The sequence below is a fragment of the Heterocephalus glaber genome, unplaced genomic scaffold (genome assembly GCF_053883595.1).
Source record: "Heterocephalus glaber isolate CG9 unplaced genomic scaffold, H.glaber_assembly_v1.0 deba00000331, whole genome shotgun sequence".
NCBI classification, from domain to species: domain Eukaryota; kingdom Metazoa; phylum Chordata; class Mammalia; order Rodentia; family Bathyergidae; genus Heterocephalus; species Heterocephalus glaber.
Window position 1 is genome coordinate 367,808 of NW_028258142.1, and position 27,178 is coordinate 394,985.

General features: G+C 40.7%; 2 protein-coding genes across 3 annotated transcripts in view; one reads left to right on the plus strand and one right to left on the minus strand.

Annotated features, from left to right (window-relative positions):
- Nucleotides 1–7,299: 7,299 nt before the first annotated feature.
- On the plus strand, nt 7,300–25,482 carry Txnl4a (thioredoxin like 4A). 2 transcript variants are annotated; one of them, XM_004861905.4, is made up of 4 exons: nt 7,300–7,400; nt 7,517–7,713; nt 20,817–20,920; nt 25,136–25,482. In XM_004861905.4, the coding sequence occupies exons 2-4, from the start codon at nt 7,561–7,563 to the stop codon at nt 25,305–25,307; spliced, it is 429 nt and encodes a 142-aa protein (XP_004861962.1). In that variant the 5' UTR covers nt 7,300–7,400; nt 7,517–7,560; the 3' UTR covers nt 25,308–25,482. The 2 variants fall into 2 exon arrangements, with proteins under 2 accessions (XP_004861962.1, XP_004861963.3); XM_004861906.4 differs by having other exon boundaries at nt 7,303–7,363.
- Nucleotides 20,915–27,178, minus strand: part of Hsbp1l1 (heat shock factor binding protein 1 like 1) — a 36,254-nt gene continuing 29,990 nt past the window's right edge. The window contains exon 4 of the mRNA XM_021242129.2: nt 20,915–22,252. Within this exon, the coding sequence (XP_021097788.1) occupies nt 22,085–22,252 (168 nt within the window). The 3' untranslated portion in view covers nt 20,915–22,084. The remainder of the gene's footprint in view (nt 22,253–27,178) is intronic.

Here is a 27,178-nt window from a genome sequence, read left to right on the forward strand (position 1 = left end):
CCTGCCTCATGGTCAGGACACATAAAGTCAATCTCTTCAGCCTTTTACACACTCATACCACCCCTGTGTGTAGAAGACAGAGTACATCCTATTCTTGCTCTCAGAACTTTTAAGGCAGTCTTCTCAGTTGTAATATGAGTTGATAAATCACATGTGCATCATATTTTAAAGGTATATGGAAGGTCACATGGCAGGAGCCTGTTCTTAACGTGAATACACAGCTCTTCAAGTTTCCACTGCCATTCCAACCCCCACTACCCATGGCATTCACAACCAGGTTCAATGAGTGTATGTCTAAAATGCCTATTCCAATTTTACAAAGAACCTTACAACTCAGTAACAAATTGATAATTAACCCAATTTAAACATGGACAAGAAAAAAAAAGACGTTTCTCCAAAGAAGAGACACCAATGGCCAGTAATCACATGCAAAGCTATATAACAGCATTAACCAATCAGAGATTGCAATAAAAAAACACAAGGAAGCCAGGGGTAGGGGCGCACATTTGTAATCCCAGCACTCGGGGAGGCTTAGGCAGGAGGATTACAAATTCAAGGCTACCTCTTGGTTCAATCCCAGTACTGCCACCAAAAAAAAAAAAAAAGAAAGAAAAAAAAGAAAAGGAAATTGTTAAAGATGCTACATAAACTAAAGTTCTATGTCAATGTTTTGTCTCACTTTCCATCTCTGGCATGACTGCACATGTTGATAAACTTTTTTTTCTCTCTTGTTGATCTGCATTTTGTTACAGAGTTCTGTCCCAACTACAAGCTTAGTAGAGTGGAGGAGATATTATATCCAGCCAACAGGAGACATTCATCTGTCTCCCAGGTGTGGAAGCCTTCCTGCTCCCACCCAAAGACATGGCTGGCCTCCCTGCCCTTCCCCCAGGGCTGTAAATACCATCACTTAACCCTGTCTCAGGCACACTTTCTAAAGTCCAGTTAAAGCAGCTCTTTGGAAACTGTGTTTATTTTTTACAGGCATTTTTTTTTCTAAATGATATTAAAATGTTGTCTTTATTTTATTTAGAATCTTGAAGGGTTAACACATCATGGGAAATGAACAACTGTATAATTTAGGAACAAGTAAGTAAGTGTCAGTAGAGCATGTTTGATGACATCAAGAGCAGAACAGTTCCTGGGATAGAAAGTCAGATTTGTTATTGGTGGTGCAAAACTTGAAGGACAGATTTCCTACAGAACGTTAGAGGAATTCTTTAGAGGCAATTCTTTAATTTTTAAAAGACATTTTTTTGGTACCGGGGATCAAACTCGGATCCATGTGCTTGTGAGGTAGGCAGCGGGAACACTGAGCTAAATCCCTAGCCCTAAAAGAAATTTTATTCATGTCTTTACCTAGTGAACTACACTATGGATTATGCCATGGCTGGTCCCCTCCACTTTCTTTATATCCCTTAGGATGAAATCTGGATTTGCTGAGCATTCTGTAATCATCACATGACCTCATAAGGGAACTTTTGGGACTTGCAGATTGTTCTGCTGTGCCCTGGCTCAGGTTTACTGAGAACTGCACTCTGGGTCATGTGAGGTCTCTCAAACCACAGGTGTCAACAAACCCAATAATTTTATGTCAATACAATCAAAACGTGTTTCGGAAAACAAACATTACCCTCCTAAAAGCTAGTTTGACAGGGATTGCTAATTTAAAATGAAAAGAGCTAAAAAAAAAAAAATGAAGAAAGAAAAAGAAAAAGAAAATAACAACAGGATTTGTGCAAAGATCTAAAAGCATAGTCTGCCAAAGCTGGGAGACTCTCTTAGTAAGAAATACTGTACAAGCCGGGCATGGTGGTGTATGCCTGTAATCCCAGCACTTGGGAGGCTGAGGCAGGAGGATTGGCCGTGAGTTCGAGGACAGCCTGGGCTACATAGTGAGTTCAAGGCCAGCCTGAACTACACATCGAGATCCTGTCTCAAAACAAACAAAACCAAAAAACAAAACAAAAAACTATACAGTAATGGGCCAGGGATTTAGCTCAGTGGTTTCACCACCTGCTGCGCAAGCACAAGGACCCGAGTTCGATCCCCGGTACCAAAAAAAAAAAAAAAAAAAAAAAACCCAATACTATACAGTACTGATGGGCAGTTTATATTTTTCCTGACACTGGAGATCGAACCTAGAGCCTTGTACGTGCTAGACAAACACTGCACTACTGAGCTAAACTCCCAGACCTCCCTACCTGTTCTCAAACCCCATAACGTCAGGTGTATTCATGTTCTGTGGTTGCTGCAACCAATTATGACACACTTAAGTAGCTTAGGGTTGGAGGTGTACTTGCAGATTGTTCTGCCGTTTCCTCCCTGGTTCGGTGATATCAAGAACGGTGGCTTTTTGTTTGTTTGTTCAAAAAACTGTCTAGTTAAGCCTTCCAAGTAGCAAGGACTACAGGAGTGCACCGTGTTGCTCGGCTCTGAGACAGTTCTTGAAGATACCTCCAATTCCGCGTGGGAATCCTACCCCAGTCCATCTGGCCCAGGTGAGATCCCAAGGATGCGGGCGGCCACTTGCGATGTCGCAGGGTACGCTTACCTTTAAAAGAACCCCAGCTCTCAAGACACGGTGTCCCACGTCTATAATTCCAGCTGCTGGTAAGACTGAGGCGGAAGTATCGAGAGTTTGATGTCAGCCACTGGAACACTACAAGACTCCGTCAAAAAAAAAAAAAAAAAAAAGAGGGGATTTAGCTCAGTGGTGCCGCCGCCTGCCTCGCAAGCGCAAAGTCCCAAGTTCGATCCTTGCTACCAAAACAAAAAGAGGGGAGAGAGGAGAGAGAGGACAGAGAGGTAGGTGGGGGGGGGGAGAGAGAGAGAGAGAGAGAGAGAGAGAGAGAGAGAGAGCGCCAAAAGCTGGACCCCAGAGGTCCGCTGGCCCTGCCCACGACAGACTCCGCCCACAAGACCCTCCCCCTCTTCCCGGAGGCGCGTGTAGTAAGCGCACGGGGCAGCCTAGCAGAACCTGAGGGTTGAAGCCTAGGAAGAGCGGGGCTTGACCAAACACTGGCCGGAGAGGGACCGAGGGCTGGCTGGGGCCCACGTGCCCTGGGGACAGTTCCCAGCCTGGCCTCTGCTCTGGATAGGAATGGAGCCGGGCGCGGGCCCGGCTGGGGGCGGGCCACAGGAGTGGGAACAGAGCAAGTAAAGGTTCGACGTACCCTCCCTCACTGCACCCACCCCCGCGGCAGCACCCATCTCTTGTACACAGCAGCCCCAGTGACTGTGAAAAATACATAAATAGATGTCAGTCCCGTGATTAAGACCCCTCAGTAGCTCCCCTCTGCTCTTATGAAGTGTGAAGGCCTGAGCACAGCTTCAGAGGCCCCCACTGTCTAATCTGCAAACCTGTTACAAATCCTTTCATGCTCCCATCATTCCAGTTTGCGTATTTTCAGTTGTCTGAGGCTGCCAGGTGCCTTTCCCTAGTCTTGTTCCCAGGCTGCCTGGAGCTTTCTCCCCAACTGTTCCCTGGTTGAGTCTTGTCCTGCAGGTCTCAATTAAAATACATCTTTTGAGAAGCTAGTACAGTTAGAAGCATGGAAGTTGAGGGACCCGCTCCCTTCCTTTCATTCAACTATAAACACAACACCACGGTAAGAATTATCCATGTTTAAATAAATGATGTCTATGAAAAATTCAAAGCTACATCAATGGGTTAAAGACAATGTTCTTTCTTCTCAAGCTCAGAAACAACACAAAATGTCTGCTCTTGTCACTTCTATTCAGTACTGTACTGGATATTTTAGTCAAGGCAGTTAGGCAAGAAAAAGAAGGACATCTATATCGGAAAGGAAGACGTAAAAGTATCCCTATGTGCAGATGACATGCTCTTATACATAAAAAATCCAAAGGAATCAACAAAGAATTATTAAAAGTAATAAATGATTCACCAAGGTAGTAAAATGCAAAAGCAGTATACAAAAAATAGTATACAAAAATCAACTGTAACATGATGTAGTGGCTCACACTTGTAATCCCAACACTTAGGAGGCTAAAGCAGGAGGATTGCCATGAGTTCGAGGCCAGCCTGGACTACATAGTGAGTTCAAGGTCAGCCTGAACTGCATAGTGAAACCGTCTCAAAAAGCCAAAAAAAAATTGTATTTTATACACTAGTTATGAATAATATGAAAATGAAAAATTTAAATGCCATTTAAATAGCATTAAATAAAATATTCAGGACTAGATTTAACAAAAATATGAGATTAACAATGAAACTATAAAGCGTTGTAGAAATTAAAGAGAACATAAATAAATGGAAAGAAAACTCATTTTCATGGATTGAGAGAAGTGTTGTTAAAATGCAATACAGGCCACTGTGGTGGCACATGCCCATAATCTCAGTACTCTGGGAGGCTGAGGCAAAAGGATAGGAAATTTAATCCCTGCCTGGGAAACTTGTCTCAAAAAATAAAAAAAGGGCTATGGATATACCTCAGTGCAAAGGCCATGGATTCAATTCCCAGTAACATACCCCCACATACATACACAAAGATAACAATACAACATAAACCAGTACACAAATTCGACACAACCCCTATCAAAATTCCAGTTGTCCTTTTCTTTTCTCATAAGTTGACAAGCTGGTCCAGAAGTTCATATGGAAATGCAAGGGACCCAGGATAAGAAGTCAGTCTTGAAAAAGAATAAGGTAGAAGGGAACACACTTCCTGACTTCAAGACTTAAACCACAGAATTTCACTAATCAAGACACAGGCACTGACACAGGGTTAGACATAGATCAATGGAATAGAACTGAGAACAGAAATAAATTCTTATATTTAAAGTCACTCATTTTCAATAAGGGTATCAAGACTATACAGTGGGGAAAGGATAATCTGTCCAACAAATGGTGTTTGAATATCGACATGCAAAAGAACAAAGGCAGACACCTACCTTATTTCATACACATAAATTAACTCAAAATAAATTACAGACTTAAATGCAAGAATTAACATTGTAAGCTCTTACAAGAAAATAAGGGCAAATATTCATGACCTTGAATTACTCAATGGTCTTTCAATATAATATCAAAAGCATAAGCAACAAGAGAAAAGATAAACCAGACTTAATAAAAATTTAAAACTTTTGTGCTGATATATACCACTAAAAAGTGAAAAGACAATCAGAATAGAAAAAGATACTTTCAAAATAAGGGATTCTATGCAGAACATCCCAAGAATTCTAACACAATAATAGAATACCTAATTTTAAAAATGAGTAAAAGATATAAATAGACATTTCTCCAAATGGCCAATAATCTCAGGAAAAAAATGCTCTACATCACTAACCATTAGAGAAACTACAAGAAGTCATCATTTCACACCTATCAGGATGGCTAATAAAAAATACACAAATAACAAGTGTGAGTGGCGATTGGAGAAATTGAAACCCTCACATGTTGCTGTGAGAATATAAAATAGTGCGGATGTTTTGGAAAATAGCTTGACAATTTCTCAAAATGTTAAACATAATTATCATGACTTAGTCATTCCACTAAGTACATAACCAAGAAAGATGTTAAATCCACACAAAAACTTGTACATGAACATTTACAACAGCATTATTCATAATGGCAAAATATTGAAAATAACCTAAATGTCAACCAAATGATGTATAACTAAAATGTAGTGTATCTTGATCTTGGACTATGGTCAGTAAAAAGAAAGTACTAAAAAAAGGAAGTACTGAGGCCCTCCATGAAGCTTAAGAACATCGTGCTAAATGCAAGAAGTTCCAAAATATTGTGCCAATGTTTCTGAGTATATGAAATGTCAAGAATAAACCAATCTGGGCTGGGGATTGAGCTCAGTGGTTTCGCTGCCTTCTGCGCAAGCGCAAGGACCTGAGTTCGATCCCCAGTACCACAAAAAAAAAAAAAAAAAAAAAAGAACAAGCCAATCTATAGAGGCAGACTATAAATGAGTGGTTCCCGGAGGCAGAGGAATGGGAGAGAAATGGGAAATGATTGCTGTTAAGTTCAGGATTTCTTTCTGGAGATATAAAGTCTTCTAAAATTAGTTTGTAGTATTGTTTCCATGGCTCTCTGAAAAGCCATCTCACCTTAAAAGGGTGAATTTTATAATATGTAGACTATATCTTGTTATGGTTTACATATAGAATGCCCCCCAAAAGGCACCGTGTGTTCTGAGGATGCGCTTTCAGAAGATTGGCTATAAGGGGTGCTGTACTCCTCAGTGGATTAATCAACTGAAGAGGTCAGATCTGAAAATGCTGTTAGATGGGGTCTGGGGCCAAGAGGCAAGCTGGTGCGAGAATAGTCTGGAGGCATGAACCTCCCTCCCTGGTTCCTCCTTTCTCTTTGCTTCCAGATCCCAGATGCCTACAGCTTTTCTCGTCAGACCCTCAGACCTTTCCACTCCACCATACCCTTCCTCCTAAGTTAGACCTATAGACTGAATCTAAAAAAAAAAACAAAAACAAAAAGTGAGCCAAAATAAACCTGTCCTCCTTTAATCTGTGGGTATCAGGTATTATGTCTCAGCGACAGGAAAGTAAGCTACTGTACATCTCAACAGTGGTTTTTTTTTTTAATAAGATGTATCTGGAGCTGAACAGTGGTGATGGTTGCAGAAGTGAATGTACTTAATGCCTTTGAACTTACACACTAAAAATGGCTGAAGTGATAAAAAAAATTTTAATTGTATTTGTTAAAGCACGGTAAAGAAGATTCCAGGACCATTTCCATAGGCCCACTGCAACACGGCGTTGCAGTAGGGGCTAGACTGCTTAATGTAATATCCAAATTTTGGTTTTTTTATATGCAGGCGTGTTCAATCGGCCTAGGAGTCTGGCTTAAGTCTGGCCAAGCAAAGAATCTTCGTTACTTAGTTTACCACAATAAAAATGTAAACAAAAATAAAAACTTAAAAGTGTAGCGCTCTTGCCACTGAGCGGCTGAGGACAGTAGTCTGAAAGCCTAGTCGTGCAGGGTCCGCGGGCTCAAATCGGCTCCGGACCAGGCGCGCGAAGGCCTCCTTTGTGCCTGCCAAGTGCAGCATGATGCCCCGTCAACACGCTGCCCGGGGCGGGGAGGGTGGTGGTGTCTGCCGTGCCACGGCGACTCAGCATGCAGTACCGAGAGGAGTGACACACAGGTATACACGGTTGGAAACACAGATAAGGGCGAAGGACCATAAACTGAGAGAGAACACTCCAGGCTTCACGGAAATATGCACCAGCAGCTGACGCGCACAGAAAACGTCAGGGCGCACACATGCGCAGAATGCGCTTGGTGGCGCCGCGCGCCTGGTGGCGTCCTTGCATGCGCAGGCGTACACGCCCGGAAGTTCCGCTCAGCGGGAGGCGCTGGTGTTGTGGAGGGGTGCGGGTGTGAGGGGGACTGGGCGACTCGGGACGAGGTAGGGGCTGGGTGAGAAGGGGTCCTTGAGGACACAGGATGAGGTTTCGGGATCCTGAGCGGGGACAGCCCCGGGGCGCTTGGTAGCGGTCTCAGAGTCCTTTCCCGCGCCCGCAGGCAACTCTTGTGCGGCGTCCTGCCGCAGAGCCGGCCCCGCCAGGATGTCGTACATGCTCCCCCACCTCCACAACGGCTGGCAGGTGGATCAGGCCATCCTCTCGGAGGAGGACCGAGTTGTGGTCATTCGGTTCGGACACGACTGGGATCCTACCTGCATGAAGATGGACGAGGTTCTGTACAGCATAGCCGAAAAGGTAACGTCCACTGCCTGCCTGACCATTGGGCTGTGCAGGAATTTGCTTCCCCGTGTCAGCGGGCAGCGCAGGTTGTTGAACGTGAGACTAAAACCTGCGTCCTATATTCGTTTTTACTAATGGGGTAGTTCTAACGTGTAGACCCATTCTGCCACAGAGAAAAACAGGATTCTTAGGAGTCTTGCTTTGGCAAAGTGAAGATGTGCGCCCTTGAGTTGTGCGGGATAACTTTCGTCCGTTCATAGAAGTGTCCATAGTTTCTCTATTTTTAGAGAGATTCACGCTTTCCCCCCTTCCCAAAATAAGTTAATGTTAATATTGTCAGTGTAGTTTTAAAAAGTTTTACTGTATAGTGCAGTGAACAAGACATATTTGCCAGCTTTGTTGCGGGTAGTTTAGCGTAGTTTAAAAGGATATTTTTTTTTGGTACCTTGTTTATTGTGTTTAAAAATCAGAGCTGCAGCTGGGGGTAGTGGTGCACACTTGTAATTGGAGGAGGATTCCTGCAAGTTCGAGGCCAGCCTAGGATACTTAGTGAATTCAAGGCCACCCTAAACTACACAATGAAACCCTCTCAAAAAAACAAAGACAAAACCAAAATAATAATAATAATAATAATAATAATAATAAATAAACAGCAGAACTTGGCCAGCCATGGTGGCGCATGCCCGTAATCCCAACACTTGGGAGGCTGAGGCGGGAGGATTCCTGCAAGTTGGAGGCCAGCCTGGGCTACATAATGAGACCCTGTCTCAATACATACATAGTTTTAGACTTTGCATTAATACCACGGTAAACCTTGTTTTTCTCTTTGGTGTTTTTTTCTTTATCCTTCCATGTCCTTTGTGAGCCATTTGATTTATAGCTTGGAATGATTCAAACAGTGTTAGGAGACAATAGAATTATATTTGGTTAGAGCTAGCTTTTCTAATTTTTCATATTAGTTCACTGGGTGATCTGTGGCATTTGTTTGCTGACAATAAAAAGTGCAGTTGTAGGGCATTGGTGTCTGACCAGCAGTTTTATCCTTTTGCCTTTTGACAGACGATACAGAGGCAAACTTTTTTTTTTTGGTACTGGGGATTGAACTCAGGACCTTGTGCTTGCAAGGCAGGCGCGGTGCCACTGAGCTAAATCCCCGGCCCTAGAGGCAAACTTCTAAGCCCAAGATCTTGGGAGGCTTGGCCAAGAGGATCAAAAGTTTGAAACCGAGCTGGGAGTGATGTTATTCCAGCACTTTGAGAGACTGGAGCAGGAGGATCACTTGGGCAATTTAGCAACTTAGATGCTGCCTGAAAATTTTAAAAATATATTTATATATATAAAGAGTTGATTATGTAGCTCAGTACAAAGGTCCTGGGTTCAATCCAATCCCCAGTACAAAAAAAAAAAAAAAAGGGAAGAAAAAAGAAATTCCAGACCACCCTTGAAATTTAGGAAGACCCTGTCTCAAAGAGCTGGGGTAAAATAAAGAGCAGTGACAGAGCACATTTAGCTTCAGTCCTTAGTAACACTCCCACAAAAATCCTTATATCAGGTTTAGGATAAGTTTTATTTGGTTTTTGCAATTGTAGCAATAGGCAAAAAACAGATAATAAAGGGTTAATAAAATATTTAACATTAATATTCCATAAATAAAGAGTTACTCATTGAAACAAGGAATAAAAGTAGTAGAAGCTCTGAATCTATTTTTTTCTCTCACAGCTGCTAATGTAAGCTGGGTTAATATAATTCCCTGGAGTGAATAGTGACAGATATAAGGATAGGTTTTAGTAGTGGAGGGTTTCTTCGTATGGGTGATCAAACTCAGGACCTTGCACTTGCAAGGCAGGCGTGGTGCAGCTGAGCTAAATCCCTGGCCCAAGGATATGTTTTAATATGTAGCATGGAACACTGTCTGACCTGCCATTAGGTTAATTTTTGGTAACCTAGTTAGGAGAGACAGCAAGTTTGGGACTATTCCTATATTTCAATCAAAACATATCTTAGAATGCTTCTGAAATGCATCTCTGAGATTCAGATGCTGTCAGTTTGGGTGAGAGGCCCAGAAATAGTTTTTAAAGAACCTTCCCAGTGAATTCTGGTGTGACTTGACCCCGGACCTCAATTTAAAGAACAGCTCAGTGGAGATCTGGTTCAGAAAAAAGTGCTTTGATTATTAACCATTTCCCAGCCTTTTCCTCTTAGACTCCAAGACTTCTCAAGTGGGGACTTGAGAAGGTGCCTGGGAAATTCAGCAATTCTCTCACATCCTGGGGCTATTGTCAACCAGGGTCCAAAGATAATGAATGAGGCAGGATCAGAGAGTTAACTTTTTTTTTTTTTTTTTTTTTTTTTTTGGTACCAGGGATCAAACCTGGGTCCTTGCGCTTGTGAGGCAGGCGGTGGAACCAGTGAGCTAAATCCCCAGCCCAGAGAGTCATTTTTGCATTGTGAAAGCCAGAGGGGACATGGGCAGATGTTGCTGAAATTTAGTGAATAATCACTAAAAGCACATCACCACTGTATTGACTGAGAAATAATTTGGGCTGTAATTCTGGAATCTTTCACTGGTCAGCCAAGCATCAGATGGTGTTCAGAAGCTGCTTCTGTCCTTGCTGTGAGGATGGCTTGGAGAGACTGTCTTGTGAGGATGGGCCTTTGGCTCTTCATGGCTAAGTGAGTTCAGCAAGAAGCTTTTAGCCAGGAAGCAAGTTTCACATCTATTCATTTAAGTGCATAGAGACTTGTTCTCTCCTGATTCCATTGTGTCAGTTACAGAATGACTCATTCACTACTGGTGGACACATTGTTTGGTATTGAATCCATAGATCAGGACAATTTAACTGGGCTCAATTTTTAGTATTTTCTCTGATATTTTATATATTTGAAACTTTGTTACTACTTTTCTTTGGTAGTGATACTGGAGTCTGAGACCAGACCCTTCACACTGAGCTTCATCTCTAGTTTTGTTGTTTTTTGAAGCTGGGTCTTGCTGAGTTGCCCAGGCTGGCTCAGACTTGGAACCCTCCTGCCTCAGCCTCTCCCAAGTTCTAGGGTTACATGTGTGTGCCACCCTGCTCAGCTTGATTGCCTTTTTAATAAACTTTTAATGCTGTCACAGTTATTAAAAATGCAAATGAAATATATTAAAAGACTATTCGTAGCTTCTTAATATAATGAATTTATAATTCTGAAGGCCCTTTTGGGGGAAATTCAACAGGAGTTTTTGAAATTTAAGGTTTTAGTACAAATAGTATAACTTTCTAAAAATCTCCCTCTGCAGCAATGGCAGATAATGGGGGATCTTCCTCGTCTTGTTACAAGCCCTGTTTGGATATCTCAGCTGTTTTAAAGTGAGTAAAAGTTTTACATGTTCAGGCTGGACTTGATTATATTGTTTCTCTTAGAATGTGTTATATCAAATTGGTGCTTCTGCAGTGCTAAGCACCACTTCATGCTGGTAGTTTTGAGCTAAATACTTAATAAAGAAAATTAGTCTGAAAACTCACAGATAATACTTGAAGGTATGTAAAGGTTTTCAAGATGTGAATTGAATAAGTATGGGACAACTTATTTGTTAGTTACAATTTTAAAAAATTTAAGTTTTCTTCCAGGTGTGGTGGTGGCACACCTGTAATCCCAGCACTCAGGAGGCTGAGGCAGGAGGATGCTGCTATTTCGAACCAGCCTGGAACTATGTAGTGAGTTCATGGCCAGCCTAAACTACATAGCGAGATCTTGTCTCAAAAATTAAGTTTTTTGTATAGCTGTTGATTTTATGCAGTTTTGGGGGTTTTTTTTAGCTGGTACTGGGGGTCAAACTCAAGACCTTGTGCTTTCGAGGCAGGCAGCAGCACCACTGAGCTAAATCCCTGGTCCAATTTCATGCAGTTTGAAAAAGACTTGTTTTATGTACCTTTCAGCTCGTTTTCCATTTTGTTGGAATGTGGTTTGTTACAGTGCTGCTTTAGGGTTCACACTACCCTAAATCCCATGATGAATAAGAGTAAATGGATGTCTAATTTTTGTGTTAAAAAGCCAATACAGGGCCAGGGATTTAGCTCAGTGGTGCCACTGCCTGCTTCGCAAGCACAGGGTCCCGAGTTCAATCCCTGGCACCAAAAAAAAAAGCCAATACAAATAGAGTTTAAAATTTCTTGAGTGATAACATTGATGCACAACAGTATATTCCAGTAGAATTGTGTATAAGGCAGATATATTTGTGGAGCTGTTAAAGAATAGTAGGGAATCTACCTTAAGCATCCCATTAAAGGATTCAGAGAGTCAGTTGAACAGTGAAAGTCAGTGTTCACCCAGATGAGAAATCTCATAAGAACAAACAATGCATATTTTTGCTGTTTCCTGAAAATTTTTGTCTTTGGTTATAAACAGCCATGTAGCTGGCGGAAAGCCATGGGGGTGATACAAACATTGATAGGGGTATGGGCTCCAGCTAGGGATTTCCCACATGCCAGCCAAGTGACCTTTAATAGCTGGTCCCTGTGCCTCATCTCCTTTGTGCATAAAGAGGATAATTAGTGCCTGGCTCGTAGGGTGATTATAGAAATAGGTTAATATAAAAAGGTACTACCTAGGAGATAGGAGATGGACTTGAGCTAACCTTCTAGTTTTTTCTTATAACTCTTATCATAGCCCCAAGGCATCAACCTGAAGATAGTGTTGTGGTGAGTTGCCAATGTGCAAAAAGAACTTTAATTTTTCCTCTGCTTATAATTTGCTTACATGTGTACTGTATTTGTTGATAGACTGAAGGTAGATGTATGATTTTAAAGCAGCCAAACTTTAAACATTTAAGCTTCCCCAGAAAAGTTTCTAGAAGACTTCCTATCACATAGCAGTAGTGTATTCCATAATCATAAGGTACCTCTCTGACATTACAGAATTTGTAAGATTTTGTGAGTGGAGCTAACCAAGACAAGTACTATACTAACTTTTGGGGATAAAATTATTCAATTTAGTGACTTTAAAATGAATTACCTGAAAATGTAAAAATCATCAATTCAGAAATTCCATAGTGCCAGTCAACTGCAGAGAACATTTTTCCAATAATTTTAGGTGGATTCTTCGCTGGTTCAGAAACTCCATACAAAAATGTGAAATGGTGGTTGGTATCATGTGCCATCCTTCAACCATGTATTTCCTGAGAGTTAGTGTTTAGTGAGAGGTGGACTTAGTGGTGCACAGAGGCCAAATTGCTGACTTGGCTGAAGAGAAGAAAGCCATGTGGATGAGATATAGTTGGGGTGAAAGTTAATGTAATGTTCAGATAGCAATAAAATTAATAGAATCCTTTGGAAAGCAGTTTAACATATAAAGAGCCCTAAGAATGGTCACACCAGAGGGAGTGGCTCTGTCTCTTTATCAGGAAGAAGAAACCCTAAGTATGCATAGCTCTGTGCTCAGTGAGAACTTTGCTGTAATTTGTAATGAAATTGAAAACAGCCAGACTGTCAACTGACAGGAGAATGATCCAAGTATTAAATAGTTTGGCCAGTCACAAAGTTTGGAAGTTGTCCATCTCTGGGAATCCTCAGGACTACTCCCTGACGCAGGTGTTACAAAGTAATAAATTAAAAATGGCAAGGGCCAAGGATTGAGCTCAGTGGTTCTGCCACCTGCCTCTCAAGCACAAGGTCCCGAGTTCTATCCCTCTACCAAAAAAGAAAAAATGGCAGAACTGAGACTTGAACTGGAAACGTTCACTCCATTGGATGGAATGGGGTTTTTTTCCCCCTTTAAAAGCTTTAATGATATGGGGCAGCATTTGTATGTGGTCTCCTGATGGACATGAATCTGGGTTAGGAAAACTTACTTTTTACTTAAACATTTGTATACTATTGATTTTTTTTTTTTTTTTTTTTTTTTTTTTGGTACTGGGGATTGAATTCAGGTCCTTGTGCTTGTGCAGCAGGCAGCAAAACCACTAAGCTAAATCCCTGGCCCCTATACTGTTGATTTTATTTGACTGTCATATGTTTTTTAAAGTTCTATAACCTGACCAATAAAAGAATTTAAGAAAAAAAAAGTTCTATAACCTGTATAAAATAAATATACTGTACTGGGCAGATAGCATTTTTGTGTTTTCAAAATGAATATTTTTATTTATTATTTATTTTTTTCCTTAAATTCTTTTATTGGTACATTTTAGGTATACAATACACTTACATTTATCATTGGGTACTTATACCTGTACATGATATATCTTGGTTCTTATTTTTTCCCCATTACCTGTGTGCCCTTCCCTATTTACATACACTTCATTTCCTTTTCTGTTTTGCTTTTCTCATAATTTTTCCTTTCCCTTCTTTCCTTTCCCCTTCCCCTCCCACCACCCCAACACCTTTGGACCTTTTCTTCCTATTTCAAATTATCAATTACTCATTTTAATCATTTTAACCCTTACTTACACTTTCAGTTTCTCACACTAGAGAAGCTATTTAGTATTTACACATATGTGTCCTATTTATTTCACTTACGAGTATGGCCTCAGTATGCATCCATTTACCTATAAAGGACTAGTTTCTCGTTCTTTATGGCTGAGTAGTATTCCATTTTATAAAAAAAACACATCTTTAGTTTCCAGTTGATGGGCACTTGGGCTGTTTCCAAGCTTTAGATATTACAAACTGTGCCTCTGTAAACGTGGATGGACATATATCACTGTGGTATGATTCTTTTATTTCTTTTGGGAAGATATCCAGTAGGGGGATAGCTGGGTCAAATGGGACCTCTAGTCGTAGTTCTTTGAGGTATCTCCATACTGATTTCCACAGTGGTTGCACCAGTCTGCACTCCCACCAACAATGGAGAAGGGTTCCTTTCTCCCCACACCCCCGCCAGCATTTGTTATTGGATGATTTCCTGATAGCAGCCATTCTTTCTGGGGTGATGTGGAATCTTGTTTTTATCTGCATTTCTCAAATAACCAGTGATGTTGGACATTTTTTCATATATTTATTTGCTGCTTTTACTTCTTTGTCTGAAAAATGTCTGTTTATTTCACATGCCCATTTTTGAATTGGGTCGTTAAATTTGGGGGGTCTGGTTTTTTTCAGTTCTTTATTTATTCTAGATAGTAGTCCTTTGTCTAAGGTACAGTTGCTGGAAATTCTTTCCCACATTGTAGGTTGTCTGTTAGCTCTGTTGGTGGTTTCTCTTGCAGTGCAGAAGCTTTTTAATAAGATAAGATCCCAGTTGTTGATTCTTTGGGGTTAGTTTCCATGCCACTGAGGTTTTGTTCATAAAGTTTTCCTATACCAATATCTTCAAGAGTTCTACCTAACTTATCTTCCAGCAAATTTAGTGTTTCTGTCCTAATATTTAAATCTTTAATCCACTTCAGTCTTAATTTAGTGCATGGTGATAGGTATGGGTCTAGGTTGTGTTTGTTGTTTTTTTTTATTTAATTTAATTTTATTTTATTTTATTTGGTACCGGGGATCGAACTCTGGTCCTTGTGCTTGCACAGCAGGCAGTGAAAACACTGAGCTAAATCCCCGGCCCAAGGATTTGCTTTCTTTTTTGTTTTGTTTTGTGGCACCGGGGATCGAACTTGGGACCTTGCGCTTGCTAGGCAGGCTCTGGAACAACTGAGCTAAATCCTCAGCCCTGGTATGGGTCTAGGTTTAATCTTTGTCAGGTTGAAATTCAGTTTTTCCAACACCATTTATTAAATAGGCTATCTTTCCTCCAATGAGGATGGTTGGCTCCTTTGTCAAAGATGAGGTGGCTGAGTATATCTGTAGTTGTTTCTGCATCTTCTAATCTATTCCACTGATCCTTGGATCTCTTTCTTTGCCAATACCATGCTGCTTTTATCACAGTAGCTTTGTAGTATAGTTTCAAGTTGGAGAGTGTAATACCCCCAGCCATATCTCTGTTGCCTAAAATTTCTTTTGTTATTCTAGGTCTCTTCTGGTTCCAAATGAAGTTTTGGATTGTTTTCTCTAGTTTATGAATTTCTTTTTGAGTTAGGTGTGTTTCTTGTATACAGCACATTGCTGGATTTTGCTTCCTAATCCATTCTGCCAGTCTGTTTCTTTTGATTGGTGAATTGAGGCCATTAACATCAGTGGTTATAATTGATAGATATTGACTCATCCTTGTCATGATATTTTACTTTTGTTGGCTCTTTTATTTATTATTTTTCCCCCTTTCCCTTTAGTTTCTTGTATTGCCTGGTGGCTTCCCTCTGTTGGGCCTCATGGAGTTTTGACCTTCATTGTTTTTTTCTAGGATATTATTTAGAATTCCTTGGAATGCTGGTTTGGTGTTCATGAAATTTCTCAGGTGTTCTTTGTCATGGAAGTATCTAATTTCCCCATCAATTTTGAAAGATAATTTTGCAGGATGCAACAGTGTAGGTTGGAAGTTATTTTTTTTAGGGCTTTAAAATACTTCACTCCAGGCTCTCCTTGACTTAAGGGTTTGTGTTGAGAAGTCTGCTGTGATTCTCATGGGCTTTCCTTTGTAGGTGATTTGTTTCTTTTCTCTAACTGCTTGTAGGATTTTGTTCTTCTGTTGGGTTTCTGGGATCTTGACTGCTGTATGTCTAGGTGTAGATTTTTTTTGATCATGGCTAGTTGGAGTTCTATATGCCTCAGTTATCTGTCCAATTCTCCACCTGTCTGGGAAGTTTTCTAGTATTCTGTGAACAGTTTTTTTATGTCAATTGTGCTTTCTCCTGTTTTTACGTGGACTTCTGTCAGTCTTATGTTATTCTTCTTTGCATTGTCTAGCAACTGCTGGATTGATTTCTCATGGTCCCTTACTATTTTTAAGAAATTTCTGTTTTCATGGTCCTTAACTGCAATCCTGTCTTCTGTATCTGATATTCTATCTTCGGATTCCCTTAATCTGTTCTGCATGCTTTCAATAGAGTTTTTAATCTCAATATTTGTTTGAATGTGTTTCATGGATTCCATTTCTTATGCTGGGCAATCATGGTTTCCATTTCTTTCTTATGCTGGGCATTCGTGGCTTCTAGCATGTTTCTGAACTCATCTATTTTTTTTTATCTCTTTTCTAGAGCCTCTAATCATGTCTTTCACTCTGCTCACCATCTCTGTAGTTACCTGGGAGATTATTTCTGTTTTCAATTTTTCTAGAGCCTCATTCATCTGTTTTGTTACTTCCTGTGCTATCAGTTCAGGGTGTCCAGGTGGTTGATTATCAGGCTTTTGCACCTCGTTTCCCCCAGGATTTACCCTTGGTGGGGTGGAAGTCTGAGTTTGTGCCTTGCTTAAATGTCTTCTCACTTTTGTTTTTGGTACTGTCCTTGGTTTAATTCCTGGGTTGATAGTTCAATATTGCTTATTGTAAGTCTCTTTGTTGCTTGTAATTAGAACCGTTATGGAATAATTGCTTCTCAAAGATGTCTTCAAAATATAGCATTTTGAGTCTCTAATGACTGAGGCTATCTCGTTTTCATTATAACAGGAAGGACCACTGACTAGATCAATCACAACATCTTAGCCCAAGTGATACAATCAGCAACACCCTAGCATCAAGTACATCTTAGAAAATGACAATTTATGAAAGTTATTAATCTCTCACCTTTAACTGTGTGAATTAAATCAAAATCGAGGACCAACCCAACATATGTTTATTGTGAATAAACTCTTCAATATAGCAACTTTACCCTTCAGGATGGGGAGTCAGAAGGAGTTGGGGAGGGAGGCATAGATAGGTAGAAGGATAGGGAAAGGTTAGCAGTGAGGCCAGAGGACACAGGCAGGAGAAGGAAAAAGAGAATAAAAGAAAAATAAAGGAGAAATCTGAATTAGGGCCAGAACAGGAACAAAAGGGAGATGAAGAACAATGTGGGACAGCAAGAGTGTGAGTGAGAGAGAGAGAAAGGAAAGAGAAAAGAAAAAAAAAGAGAAAAATTAAAATTTGATAAGTGTAGGAAAAAATAAGCAAAAAAACCCCCAATAATAATAATTTTGGAAATAAAAATGAAAATGAATAGACAATAGACACAATAGACACCGTGGGCAGCAGTGTGCAGATATAAGTCAGTGAGTCTCAGCAAGCCAGTCGCAGATGCATGAGATTCAGGCAGATTTCTGGTGGCAAGTCCCAAGTTGAGCTCCCTGTCCTCCTGTAGGGTTGAACTCTGCCAGGTTGTATTGCAGGTTCCACCTGCCCTTCCCCTGAAGATAGTCCAGGTTCCAATGGGAGGTGATGATCCCTCCAACTTACCCAGGACGGTGGTCTGGTGTCCCCTGTGTCTTTGTAGTGTGGAACCGGGTAGCTGTATAGCCAAGAGGTGTGGGCATGGCCAGTGGCGAGGGGTCTTCACCTTCTGGCTGGTCCCTGCCAGTGTGCTTGGCGCAGGCTGGATGGGATGGGGTCCCAGGACTTGGTACCTCTCTCTGGCGCCCTGCCTGTGTGCTCGGTGTGGCTGGATCCATTTTTATTTATTTGTTTGTTTTTTGGTACGGGGGATGGAACTCAGGACCTTGCACTTGGAAGGCAGGTGGCAGCACCACTGAGCTAAATCCCCCGCCCTGAACATTTTTAAATTGGAGAAAAAATAATGGACACCTAGCTTAACTTATATAAAAAATACACTGGTGCTTTAGTGAACTGCAAGTTTATTAATGAATTGAAATGTTCAGAAATAGTACTACCATATCTCTCATTTTAGCCAACATGGAAGGAAGCTTATGCCAGTGTCCATGAAACCCCAGCAGAACAGAGCTCCTCCAAGGAGATGGGGGGCAGGGGAGCTCAGGAGTTAAAGGTCAAGGAGGGCAAATTTGGTGTTACACTAGTATTTTCTCACATAATTACCAAATTAGATATACAGCTTGTAGATGGTGACTCTGTCCTTACTAGAAGTATTGAGCCTGCTTCTAGGGCTCTGGCCCTAAGTAGTAGGCTGGGTTAGACCCTCTCTTAAGGCAGGACTATAGAATTAAGATTTTTATATTAATATTAAGATTATATAATAAAAATTATGTTAAGTCTATACTCTCCAAAGACACATTTTCAGTGATAGTGATCTGCTTCTTGAATTTGAAATAATACCTTTACTATCAAAGCTCATTCATTCAATAAACACCCCCTAGTGCTTTGTATGTGTCTAAGACTGTGATTCCCAGGAGGCCTCAGCGCAGATGACAGACAAGATTATTCCCCTTGTGTGGCTTCAAACTGATCTGAAGAACATGATGCCACTCATACAGAAAAGAAAAGGGAAAAATACTGTGACACCTCATTTAGTTATGGTTTATTTTACTTCTGGGTGGCCTACAGTTTTCTTGTTTTTTGACAAAAAGGAAATAAATATCTTACTCGAAAATTAGCATTTACACTCTGAAAATTATTCAGAATTACTGAGTGAAGATATCTGAATATCCTCATTTACAAAACAGATAAGGATGTAGCACTTGCAGCAGGAGCCCTGGATGTTTGCTGCTCAGCTCACCACCTTCCACCCACAAATGCCATTTATTGTTTCACGGAGAAGTGAAGGGAGTTAGGCGCTGGAGAGACTCACCTTTCTTTCCTGCCGCCTGCCTGTTCCAGCCCCTCCTGTCTCAACTTCCAAGTCTATCAGCACCATTTCCCAACTTTTCATACCAACCCTCTTGGGAGAGTTGTACACACGGAACACCTCTGTTATTCAGAGCTTAACTCTGGCCACAGGCCTGCACATCTCACATGGTCACCATTGACCTTCTAGAAGCCAAACACCTTTGAGTCCTGTCTGATTTGAGCTGTGACCTCAACACAGGGCCCCCTGGAAATCTGTCTAGATGTCTTTGTTTCTGGTGCTGGGGATTGAACCCAGGGGCGTATATGTAATAAGCATTTGCTGTAACACTGAGCTACACCTTCGACCATCCCTTTTCTTCTCTTGGCTATATGGTGGGCTTCTGTGCTAACTCCAAAGCCTCATCTTACCTTAACTGAATCTGCAGTGACTCTTTTTCTAAATAAGACACATTTCTCAGTTTTGGGAACTGGGATTTCCTATTTTTTAAGGGAGGGGGACACAGTTCAACCTATAATGCATACAAATTGAAAATAAGCTTTTTAGAGGGCATTGACACATTATTTATAAAGACCCTTTAACATGTGAACTGTTGCTGAGATTCTGTTTTGTGATTCATACTTAGAAATAATGGAATATGTCCAAAAGTTTAAGGGTAAAAGTGTGTACAAACGAGGCCGGGGATGTAGCTCACCGGTGCCAACCTGCCTCTTAATCGCAAGCTCCTGAGTTCTACCCCAGTACCAAAAAAGTATATATAGGTGAGCGATATTCATGAAAAATCAGTAAGAAAACAGAAGAATGATGAAATAATGGCATATTAAATCAGGATAGGAAATGACAGTGTCATCATAATTATATGACCATATTTTGTTAAAACAATATAAATAGATTTTCTAAATATACCTAGAAGAAAAAAGATGGGACAATAAAGCAAAAATGTTAATAGCAGTTGCCCATTAGTATGGGATTAAAAGTTATTTTACAGTGGTACCTCATTGAATTTAACTATTGAATTTGATTTGGTTCTCATCCAACTCGGATTACAACCAGAATCATGGAAAGAATCAAGTCTGTGAACCAAGGTACCACTATAGTTTGGGTTTTTTTTTCTGTTTTTTCTAAACTTTTGTGATGAACTTGTAGTTAAAGTTACAGAAAAATCATGCAATATTACTTTGAGTTCAAACTGTTAGTATTTGCAAACGTTCAAATTTAAGTAATTAGGGGGAAATGGATGGCTGAATTCTGTAGGAATGTTTTAGACCAGTTGTTTAATACATGTAGTACGGATTTGTAAAAGGTCATAAAGATCATTTGTAGATCGGTGCAAATGATACCTCTGTGGCCATTTTCTTGAAGGCTTTAGCTTGTTTCTTAAGTTTAGTTAGTTCCTAAGCTCTTCTGAGAACTGTCAAAATGAGCTGCAACTAGCCAATTGGTCAGGGTCCTGACAGTGTTGCATTATTTTCTATGTTCTATTCTTTCTATGTTCTATACATTATTTTCTAGTTCTATGGGTAAAAATGTTGAATAATTAATTTTTTAAAAATTGCCCAGTTTACCTATTTAATTTTTAAATCCCCTTTACTTTTAGGTTAAAAATTTTGCAGTTATTTATCTCGTGGATATTACCGAAGTACCTGACTTCAACAAAATGTATGAGTTATATGATCCATGTACTGTCATGTTTTTCTTCAGGTATGTTACTTTATCTATCTATCTATCTATCTATCTATCTATTTATTTATTTATTTCGGGGACCGAACTCGGGTCCTTGTGCTTCCGAGGCAGCGGAACCACTGAGCTAAATCCCCAGCCCTACCATAATTATTTAAATGGAATACTCTTGGCTTGGAAGTTCAAGGTAATTGGGGCAGATTCTGTTATTTAGGAGGAAATAGTTATGCAGGCATATAACAAGGCAGCTTGTATCACAGGGCAGTCAGTATCTTTTAAATGATTTTCAAAATCATAATTCCAGTTACGGCATTTACTCAGTAACCAATTACCGGGGATCGAACTCAGGACCTTGCACTTATGAGGCAGGCGGGGTGCCACTGAGCTAAATTCCTGGCACCAATTACCATTTTGAAACAACTACCCAAAAACCTGATGTGCGGCATAATGAAATGAAAGATATTCTTAACTGACATTTAAGATGTCTTTAAATACATTCTATAGATGAAAAATGTTTCAAATAATTTATTAAATATGATATCAATAACTTAGTGTCCACTGGGTGTGGTGGCAGGCCTGGACTATATTGTGAGACCCTGTCTCAAAAAATCAAAACGAAAAAAACTTGATGTTCTTTTCTAAGACACCTGAACTTAGGAACTAAGTTCCTAAGACACCTGAACTAAGGAAAACATGAACTTAATTACTCTTTTCTATAAATACAATTTTTTTTTGGTACCGGGGAACAAACTTGGAACCTTGCACTTGCAAGGCATGCAGTGGAAGCATTGAGCTAAATTCCTAGCCCTATAAATACAATATTTTATGAGCTCAAAATTCTATTGTAAAGATTTAATTGGGAAAGCAATCACCATTTGATATTATTATTACCAAAATTTGTTACTATACTTACTACAGAAGTTGGTAAATAGCAATTTGAGCATTTAGCCTTCCTCCAAAAGTTCATAATGTTAAGAAAGGTCTCAGTGGATTGTATAGGTGTGTATTAGTTTTATATTTTGCATGAATTTAGCAGCGTACATCAGTACCTATCTATGAGCTCAGTCCTATAATTACATGATGTTCTTTAGGGTCAGCTGCATTCTTTGTTCAGGGTCTAACAAACCAAAATTGTGGAGTGGATGCTTATCTGGAGGGCCTGGAGAGGAGTTCACTTTGGCTCATTCAGGTTATTGGCAGAATCCAGGTCCTTCTGGTTGTGTAACTGAGGTCTCTTGTTTCCTTGCTGCTGTCAGCTTGGAGCCACTGTGGTCTTAGAGGGCTTTTCATCTTCAGAGTGAGCATCATTTGGCATGTTGAGTCTTTTTCACACAATATCTCTGTCTTCCACCTCTGCTTTTAGAAGGTTAGAGTGATTAGATTAGACTCACCCAAACGATCCAAGATAATCTTATTTTAAAGTCAACTGACTTTAAGCCTGAATCCTATCTGTAAAATTTCCTTTGCAGTGTCATGTCACAGAATCACAGACATGAAGCCTTATCGTATTCATAGAATCTTAGGGAGCATTTTAGGATTTTGCCTACTGAAGTCTACCCTCTGGCTCCCAAAGATTTGTATGCCACCTGTAAGGAAAACACATCCCTCACCAGGGTTACTGAGGAACCTGTCTCAGAACAGAATCAGTTCCAAAGCCCAGAATCTCATTGTCCAGATCATCTAAACCATGAACCCATATTTCCTGGGCACCATTCCTTTTTCCCTGTGGACCTGTGAAGCTCAGAGATAAGTGAGGCTCTCTGTCCTCAACACAGCTGGGCTAAGTGTGGTGGCACAACTTATAATCCCAGCACTCTGGAGGCTGAGGCAGGAGGATCACCACAAGTTCAAGGCCAGTCTGAGCTACATAGTGAGACCATCTCAAAAAAGTGAGAAGGGAGCAGGGAAGCTCCCATCCAAGGCTGGGCAAACTCCTTAGGCATCAGTGCCCGAGATTACACTCACAGCTCCATGTTCTATCCTCTGGGAGTGGTTCTGCTTAGGTCCTTTTTTCATGATCAGTGTTTGTGGCTGAGTAGTTCGTCACCTTGCTTCTTGAACCTGCACTGGGGCCATCACCTCCTCTACCTGCTCCCTGTCCCTTACATTTTTAGGACATCAAGTAAACCCAATGAGGGACAATGCCTATAGGCTACCATATGTTTCCTGTTTGGTTGACAAAACTCATGAGGCACAGCCTTCACTGCTGATGGCTGAGTGCACTGACCTGTGATCTTTCTTGGGTTTTAGCAAAAGATCTTATCCTCATTGTTTTCCTGTGTGGCCATTGCTACATTTCAGCATCTTGTCACCTGGAGAGGAGTTATTCTGGTTAACAGTTCTTATATCAGTTTATCTCTTTCCTCTCATTTTGCTGTAAATAGCAAGAAGAAACCAGACAGAACCTTCAAGACTTTATTTGGGCCAGGCGTGGTGGCACACACGTGTAATCCCAGCACTTGGAAGGCTTAGGTATGAAGATCACTGTGAGTTTGAGGTCAGCCTGGGCTGCATAGTGACTTTTAGGCCAGCCTGCACTACAAAGTGGGATCCTTTCTCAAAAAAAAAAAAAAAAACTTGGCTTGGGAATTTCCTTGGCTAAACAGCCAAGCTCATTGCTTATAAGTTCTGCATTTCATACCAACTATAGGACACAATGTACCTGTTATTCCCACTGTGTAACAAGGATCCTCCTTCCTCCATTTGAGTAACACGTTCTTTCTTCATGTGGTTCAAGGATAGCCACTTTGGGGACTAGAGATCCTATGATGGACCAGAAATTGCAGGAACAACCATGGCTCGGTGGCAGGGACATACTTTGTATGTTTTGTGATTTTTAGGATTGTTGGCATATTCAGAAAAGGAGGTTAAACTTCCGCCTGCTATTTCTGTGACCCAAAATTCTAGAACAAATAGCAAGAGCACTTTAGTCACTTTATGCACCAAATATGCCAGGTTTCACAGTCTAGTGCTGGGACATTGTGTCAGACCAGTTTCTGCAAACCTGTCTTGATAGAAGAAATAGTGAAGTAAATGAGCGAATGGAAATGCTAGGGGACAGATTTGTAGAGACATAGGTGCAGAAGAAATGAGTCTGAAATCAAGGCTTCAGCAGTGCGCGAGGGACTGGACCACCCATACTCAGTTTAGATGAGTTTGGATCATTCACTGAGCTGGAAGCATGGGCACAGAGGGCGAGCCTTAAGCAGGGCAGTGCAGCATAGCACATGAAGGTGAGAAGAAGCAAAGGTTCTCATCCCTGGCTTCCTGGGCAAGTGAGAGGCCCTGGAATGTTATCCTTGAAGCAAACGCTTGATGTAGAAGAGTGACATCAGATTAGCCTTTCAGCTGTTAGTGAAAGGCAGCCAAGCCAGAAACCTCACATTGAGCACTTTCATGGTCTAAGATTGAAGCCAAATGTATGACCCTGTAGAAATGACAAGTTAAAACTAATAAAAATCAGTCAACAAACCAGAAAAAAAAAATCATGGAGATGCAACAGAGGTTAACATCTTTATTTTGGAAAATACAAATACAAATTTATAAGAAAGTTTAGCCTTTCAAAACAGAAGTATTTAAAGGTACATCTACTTCCTTAGTCATAAAGATACAAAAAGTCGGCTGGGGATTTAGCCCAGTGGTTCCACCGCCTGCCTCGCAAGCAGAAGGACCCGAGTTCAATCCCTGGTACCCAAAAAAACCCAAAAAGCAAAAAGTCAAAGCTGGGAGTGGTGGCTTACACCTGTAATACCAGCACTCTGGAGGCGGAGGCGGGAGGATCACCACAAGTTTGAGGCTAGCCTAAACTACATAGCGAGACCTTGTCTCCAAAAAAAAAATGATGCAAAATACCATTTTCATTTCACATTTGTAAGTCTTTTAATAAATTTATACCAAGGGCTGGTGAAAGCAGCATAAAAAGATATATACACTGCTTTTCAGGAAAACTGTTAGTACAACCCTCTAGAAAAAACTTGTCTTTTTAAGTGTGTAAAACTTTGCTTACCACATAGGATATTTGTCCAAAGGAAATAAAAAGACAGAGCTTAGTGGTCCTTGTGTTACACTTTTTAGAAGTAGCATGTAGGTTGTTTCCATCTTCTCTTGAACTATGGTTTCTCCTCTTGATTATATGTATCCTTAAAATAATGTTAACCAGCAATTGTGACAGCAGGAAAAACTCAGATATTCTTTTTGTGGAATTCCGTGAGCATTGGTACCCTTTTCTCTTTGCAGGAACAAGCACATCATGATTGACTTGGGCACTGGCAACAACAACAAGATTAATTGGGCCATGGAAGATAAGCAAGAAATGGTTGACATAATAGAGACCGTGTATCGTGGTGCCCGTAAAGGCCGGGGCCTGGTGGTGTCTCCTAAGGACTATTCCACAAAATACAGATACTGAGGTGCTGTTGTCACAGTCTGTGCAGATAAATGCTGTGGAGCCGTTTTCAGGTGGAAATAATTTCAACTGTGTAAAGCCTTTGGAAAATTATATGGATCTCAGGGGCTGGAGGGTCCTTGAGTAAGGGTTGTATGCCTTAACTAATTGAAGCAAATAAACATATGGTGAAGGAATAGTCACAGTTATTAAGAAATTGTATGGATTATGGATTTTGATAGTCAAATTAATTATTTCCTTTCCTTTCCTTTTATTTATTTTTTTTCCTTTACTTTACTTTTAGACTAAAATCAAGGTGTTTGTCCTGTGTGGATGTTAAGTTCTGCGTACTTGGCTTAGTTCTTGGGTTATGAGATCAAAGGATCACAAACAAAATTGCCTCAACAACAGAAACTTAAAATTTCCCAGTTCTAGAGGCAAGAAGTCTGAAAAATTGTTGGTGGGCTTAGTTCCACCTGAGACTATAGGGGAACATCTATCCCCAGACTGCTGGCTTCTAGGGCCTGTTGGAGACTGCTGGAAGTCTGAGGCTGTTTGCAGATGCCTCACCTCAGTCTTTGCCTCTATCTGCACAGGTGGTTTCCTGGTGTGTGTGTCTGTATATGCCTCTCTCCGCATTTTCTCTTTTTATAAGGACACCAATCACATTGGATTAGGACCCACCCCACTCCAGCATCATCTCAACTAATTACATCTGCAAAGACCCATTCCAGATAAGGTCACAGGCAGATTTTGGGATAACATATTCAATCCATAACAGAATCCAAAGTCTCAATCTTATTCTTGTTATAAAAATGATATAATACTGATTGAACTTTCCCTTTAAGGAGTAGAACTTTTTTACTTTCCTAAGTTTTTTTTTTTTTTTTTTTTTGAGACAGCATCTCACTGTGTAGTTTAGCATTTCATTATGTAGCTCAGGCTGGCCTTGAACTCAAGGCAGTCCTTTTGCCTCAGTCTCCTGAGTACTGGGATTACAGGCATGCACCCCAGACCTGACCTACTTTCTTGAGATTCTGTCTGATGTATTTGAACATGTTATGTTCCTGTGGAAACCATGACCCTTCAGCGCATCCAGTGACAAACCTCTTTATTACACTCCCATCTTATTTCTCTATCTCTTAACAGGCAGGGGGTAGAGTGGTTGGAGCCTCCCTGTCACCTCTTGGGGCACATCTTTTCTCTGATACGAAAGTGAGTGCAGTGGGGTGCAGGGTATCAGCACACCCAGAGCAGGTTTCAGAGCTGTTCGCTGCCTGCTGAGTGACCCTGGGGAGTCACTTTATTGTTGCTGTTTCTCACCTGAAAGGGGAGAGTCTTGTCTGCCTTGTGCACACATGTTGATACATGGGAAGCACTGGGCACCTTCTAGACATGTGGTGGAGTGAAAGTGCTCACTGCTATTATAGTAATTCGTTGTTAAAATACAAGTGAACTTACAAAAGAGTAAATCGTTTCTTACACATATGAGTGCTTTTTTTGCTTTTTTTTTTTTTTGGTACCAGGGATTGAACTTGGGTCTTTGCACTTGTGAGGCAGGCAGCTCAACCACTGAGCTAAATCCCTGGCCCTCCTGTTTCAGAATCGCGGAAAGAAATACATGGAGACACAGAATTTGGGTAAAATAATAAGTTTACTCGGAAGCAGGCAGGACCGCCAGAAACTGGTCTGGTCAGAGTCTGAGCCCTGCGTTCTTTGTCCATCACCTTTTATACTTTTGTCAGTGATTATCTCATCCCTAGTGGTCTTTGTTAAGTAAAGTTCCAGTTCCTGTTTAATGGTTAGACACAGGTGGTTTCTGTCACTGATTACAGTCCTAAACACATGACAGTTAAGGCACATATATCACAAGTTTGTTCAAGGATTCCCACTTT